The sequence below is a fragment of the Olea europaea genome, chromosome 4 (assembly GCF_002742605.1).
Source record: "Olea europaea var. sylvestris chromosome 4, O_europaea_v1, whole genome shotgun sequence".
Lineage (NCBI taxonomy): Eukaryota > Viridiplantae > Streptophyta > Magnoliopsida > Lamiales > Oleaceae > Olea > Olea europaea.
The window spans coordinates 16,192,634-16,198,496 of NC_036240.1; the positions used below are offsets into that span (position 1 = coordinate 16,192,634).

The 5,863-nt window shown below is 34.6% G+C and overlaps 1 protein-coding gene across 1 annotated transcript; it reads right to left on the bottom strand.

The window, feature by feature from the left end:
- Window positions 1-2,953: 2,953 nt before the first annotated feature.
- Window positions 2,954-4,858, bottom strand: LOC111393811 (protein UPSTREAM OF FLC-like). The gene is made up of 4 exons (XM_023019527.1): window positions 4,330-4,858; window positions 4,187-4,256; window positions 3,352-4,104; window positions 2,954-3,251 (listed from the first exon to the last, which is right to left on the bottom strand). Exons 1-4 carry the CDS (start codon window positions 4,532-4,534, stop codon window positions 3,140-3,142), a joined length of 1,140 nt encoding a protein of 379 aa, XP_022875295.1. The 5' UTR covers window positions 4,535-4,858; the 3' UTR covers window positions 2,954-3,139.
- Window positions 4,859-5,863: the final 1,005 nt, after the last annotated feature.

A 5,863-nucleotide genomic window follows, 5' to 3' on the forward strand; every position in this document is an offset into this window, starting at 1 on the left:
CACAGTTAAGGGAGAGAAATGCAATATTGAAAATTACAAAAGTTACACGGGACAATATTAAGCTCCCGTTTGCCCCAATTTTTGAAATAGCATTTTTTTTAAGAATGTGTGATTAAAAAAGAAAAAAATATTTTTGATTTATGTGTAAAATTATTTTATTGGAGAATGTGTGATTAAAAATAAGAGAAGGAAAAATGTATTATAAATTCAATGAGGCTCAAATGGAGCCTAAATAAGAAACAAAAAATTAAAATACTACCGCTCGATCCTTCTAATCAAGTTGTTTAACCCTGTTTAATTTTACTTACTAATCATGATGTAAAGTGTAAAAGAGGGAAAAATACAATCTATCCAAAATACTAATTCTTTGATTAACATTCATTTTTTCTTAATTTATTTTATCTAATTGTGTATGGATCCAAAAATATCATAAATTATCAGGTAGAAAAATTAACGTCTCAGTTGAAATGGAAAAGAAAATTAATTGTATATGTAACGCCAACACGTGACACTTACACTAAAATCTGTATGTCATCTCAGAAAATAAATTATATTGTGCGACATGTACATATAAAGTTGTAGATATATACACATGATATTTACACTTAAATCTGCGTGTTATCTAAGAAAATTAATTGTATTGTGCGACATGTACGTATAAAGTTGTAGGTATCACAACCAACACTTACACTTAAATTTGCATATTATCTAACATCTAAAGTTATACGTTGATAGATACATGTAACGCCAATACATTACTCTTTAATATAACATATACATGCCATCTGAATCTGATTATATCATTTATTATTATTTGTCTTATATTATATATTTTACATGGCATAATTATATTTATAAAATCTATATTCATTATTCTCTATACATAAATAAAAAAAATATGGATTTCAACTTTATCGTACATCAACTTGGCTTAAATATTAGTTTCTTTATGTTACTAGCGTTCCCAAAGTAGCTTGGGCTTAAAAGCCAAAGAATATCATTTTCAACGATATAATTCTCATAGTACTCGAAAACTCAACTTTAGGCTTGTACCAAACCTAATAATTGTTACCATAGTTAAGCTTCAGTACATGAATCCTCACATGAAATATTACGGATCGTTAGTCGGGAGCAGGTAGCGTGCAACTATTGGGCGCCAACAAAAGAGGATTTTTCGTGAGCTCATCATCTCATGCAAATCAAGATGAAAAAGAAACATGGGAAGTGGAAATCACCAAGAATTCTAAAATTTGATCTTATGTACCTTGGGATAAAGCGAGAACCTACGCATTTAAATCAATTATAAAGACGTTTTTCTACAACTTTTAAATGAGATCAAACTTATAGTCTAAAATAAACTTATTGTTATTTTCATTGTTCATCCTAAGCATCCAAATAGAACCTTATTCTCTTGTTTCCTTACTGAAATAAAGCTCAATTTAGATGCCCCCATATTTTACTTAACCTATCAAAACCCTGCACGCACGCTGTACTTATGTTTAACCTATCTATGATTTTGGGCCCAGATTGTTTCCCCAGTTGGTTTAAGCTGGGCTTAACGGGTTTGATTTGTATGAGCTCGAAGGTAATAGACTTTCAGTGACACCTCAGTTTTAGGGCCATCTGTAACTCTGGGCTTTAACCCGTATTCTAGTAAAATTACAGCTTCTATGTAATGTAATTTACAATTATAGAATTTTATTTCCTTATTTATATGTGCAATGTACATAATGTATATATCTAATTGATGAATCACCCCCCCCCCCCCCCAATGATTCTTTGTTCAAAACAATATCATTTTCCAAAGTAAGTCAACCACCTTATAGAACCAATAGTATTTGATATTATGCAAAATAATGGGTATAGGATTGTTGGATAATACCATGCTTGATATGGTTATTCAAAGAACTTGAATAACCTCAATTATGAGTTGTGTTACAAATTAGTGTAATGCATGACGGCACAAGACAATCCCCCATAACAAGATTAGAATGGGAGTGGGTATTTTTGTTTTTCATCTTAGCGTAAGATAGATTGTCCCATTGCGACTAAATTCCCCGGTTCTATTTCAACGTTCCTTGTTGTTTACTACTCTTCATTGTATTGTTCAACAATAGTCAAATGTGATGTCCAAAGATAACTTGTTAATCTATTGGAGTAATGTGATTGAGCTAGTTAATACATTTCAATTGTCATTCAATCGCTACGATTTTGGGCCGTGGGTTTGAAAAGTAGGTTCATTTGCTTCAATTCTATGCAAATATTGATAGATTAGTTTGTCCAAATGGCATTGTAACATTGAATCATTTTGTATATGCTGGGTGAATCAACTAACTCACATATAACATGATTGTTAGAGATGAGTTCTATAACATTGACAGACACTACAAAAGGGGAAAAAAAAATTAAAAGTAAATTCATCATATTATCCACTCATATATTCAATATTGGGTATCACTTAAAAGTTCTCAGGCCCGTTTTGATACCCATTTTTTTCAAAATGTATTTTTTTCTCTCTTTTTTTCAACCACACATTCTTCATTAAAATAATATTATACGTTAATAAAAAACTTTTCCTTACTTTTCAACCACACATTTTCCATCAATTTACTATTCCAAAATAGATTTTTACACAAAAATGGTTCCCACACACCCTCTCAATTAAGTTAATTCTCAACTTTTCTTGGTGTGTACAACTCTCTGTTGTATCGTGGAGCAATAGTCAAGTGTGAAGTCCCATGACTACACATCCCAACTTCTTGTTGATCTAAATCTTCCCCATTGTGTGAAACAAGAAGAACCTAGGATTCAAGATACACTAGGCTAAACATGGGACAAAATGTTAACTTCCCAAGTTACGAAGTCAAAGAAGCATCCACATACTTCACAACACTCGTAGACCCCAGAATTAGTCACTGTAAAGCGGACAGCTGAGTATTAAAAAAAATAATAATAAAATAAAATAAGACAGATTTTATTTGTATGGCAATTACAGTACACATTTTCGGGCTCTATGGAGTAGAACAAGTATGACCACATTGTGTGAAGATTTAGAGTTGAACCTTAAAAAGGCATTCTCGTACAACCAAGCCCATGTTTGTTAATTTAGGAAAAAACCAGACTCGTCTCTCTGCAAGATTTAGTGGTCATTGTTGGCTTCTTTCCTAGTAGAATGGTTCTTTGGCTTTCTTGGTATGCATTTTGCTGTCACTTCCTTCGTCTCTCTCTCTTGTAGTTCCAACTGTGAGCTCCTGTTGAAAAAATTAACGTCGAAACTTCGATGATTATACAAATAATTAGTTCAGAAAAGTCATTAGCCAAGTGAAAAGTTTAATGTACAATGAAACTAACCTATCTGCATTGTAAGAAGAAGATCTTTTAAGGGCTGGAAATTCTTCCTTTTTGGTCTCCACTATGCTCCCACTGAAGTACTCTTTCTCCTCCAGTTTCACTCTTCCAATTCCTCCAGTTAACCCGCTCGATTCCAAGCCACGTGGCAGTCTCATTTTGTACTGAGAAATCAAATTCAGCCGCTGGGTAGGCCCACAATCCTTAAATGAATTGGAACCGCAAGATAGTAATTGCATCAGAACTGATGATGATGTTCTGGCTTTTTGGTTGTTGACCGCTAGGTCTTCGTTGACTGTTTCTTGACGTAGGATCACTCGACCATCGGCTTTCATTAATGTTTCTAGAGTTTCCGGGCTGGAATCGGATGGTGGTGGTGAGATCTCGATCTCTTCTCTGCTTTGGTTCCGGCACGGTTCCTGTTCTTTACTCTTCTCTTCTGCTTCTCTGATGGATCGCCGGCGGCGACGGTTGTCGTCGGTTTGAGTGGAGCCGTCAACGACGGCTCTGGCGGAGGAATCTGCTTTGTATGCACTGTACTCATGCAAGTTGAAATCGATAGAACTGCAGGACTGGTTTCTCAGCCGTCTCTCCATCCTCCGTGAATCTAGGCCACCGGCGGGCGGCGGGGACGCAGTTTCGAGAAATGGGTTCTCAGGTAGTTCCGACCCTTTGAGAACGTACTCTTGGCCGTGAGCTGGGTAGATAAAATCATTCTCAACTAAGTCTTGCCAGACAAATCCATTATTGTAGCTCCTGAATCAAAACTTTCAAATCAAAATCATACAACTTATTTTGAAAAAATAAAAAAAGTGGGATTTGCAGGGAGAAACAGTACCGCTTGCAAGACCAAGAATACATAGCGGCCATGCCTTTACCTCGGAGAAAGTTTAAACGGTTGAGCACGTCTGTACAAAGCAAAAATATTTAGATTTTTTCTTCATCACGATAAGCCCATCATAATTTTCGTAAAGGGATTACCTTTAAGATAGAGACCTTCAGAAGAAGAAAGAGTAACCTCCATGAAATGGGGGTGCTCGAGTTGCCCATTTCGACAGAGGTAATAAACAACAGGAACTTTTCTTTGAGATTTGATCTTACAATCTGGAGGTTCCGTCCATATTTTATTCCTCTCCGGGCTCATTTCTCTTTGTTCTTTCCATTTCCTCGACGACGACACGGCCATTGACTCTTTCTAAACTCAAGCTAGAACTAGGGTTTAAACTATGAAATGATGAAGTCCATATTGTCGGTGAAGAGAATGTTGGGAATCGAAGCAGAAAGGGCGAATTTTTCGAGTTTGTTAAGGAGAGAAAAATGAGAGCGATGGAATGGGGAAATGGGAATTCACATGTAGATATTTAAGGTGGAGTGGTGCAGGGATGGGGAAGAGGGAAATGTGAACAGCAGCTGGAATTCAAACATGGAGGCACCAGACAATAGCTACAATACAAAAGTTTATGCTGCTCACATTTTGGCTTTATGTTACACTCGTGGTTTTACTCAAGTTGAAATATGAATTGATTTGAAACGGCCCTCACGGATTGAACAATACGTCGAAGAGAAAGGCTGCAAATTTGCGGTCGATAAAATTCATTGTCTTATGATATTATATACATCCTTTCTTGCAACTTGGATGACATTTCCTCTTACGTGGAGGAAATTTATGCAGTGATGTGATGGATAAATTATAAATCAAGAATGTAGATATTAACATGTAGAATAGTGTAAATGAGAGTGCACATGTAGTGACTTAAACAGAGTAATGAGTAAAAAATTATAATTCATATATTAGATACCCGATATTTATCTTGGACGATTGTTTTGAGTGCCAATCTATCTTAGGGCTCGTTTAGTATGGTTTTTAATTTTTTGTTTGAAAACTAATTTTAAAAAGAGCTTTTTATTTCGAAAGTACTTTTACAAGAAGCCGTTTTAAACCATTTTAAAAGTTCTTCCACCATAAAAAACACTTTTATAAAATTAATCAAATTAATCCAAAAGTAACTTTTAAATCTCAAAGGCTCATTTTGATTTTTCAAAAGTCGTGTTAAATGAACCCTTAGTTCATTAACCACATATTAGAATTGAAATTCAAAATGCTAACACTTTGGGGTTCAAATCGTCTTGATCCATCATGAGTTGGCATGTATTTCTTTACTTAGTCCATGATTGTTTAGAAAAAATTTTAAATGAAGCTAGTTAAAAGTCTTTTTTCATAAAGCTTACAAGAAGTAGAAATCAAAGGTCTAGTCAAACGGGCCTTTAGATTAAAAAGTTCTTTTGACAGTCTCTTACCACCATAAATAACTTTTGAACTTTAAAAAGTTCTACCAAACGTCATTCCCTGTGAAGTGTGTACACAATGTGTGTTTTCTCCAATGTGCAATCTTTCTTCAAGAAGAAAGAATGAAAGAGATTAAAAAATTCTAGATTAATTTGAAAGAAAATATTGTAAACAAACGGGTGGTTTGACATAACTTTTGATAAATATTTTATCAAATTTTGATAAAAG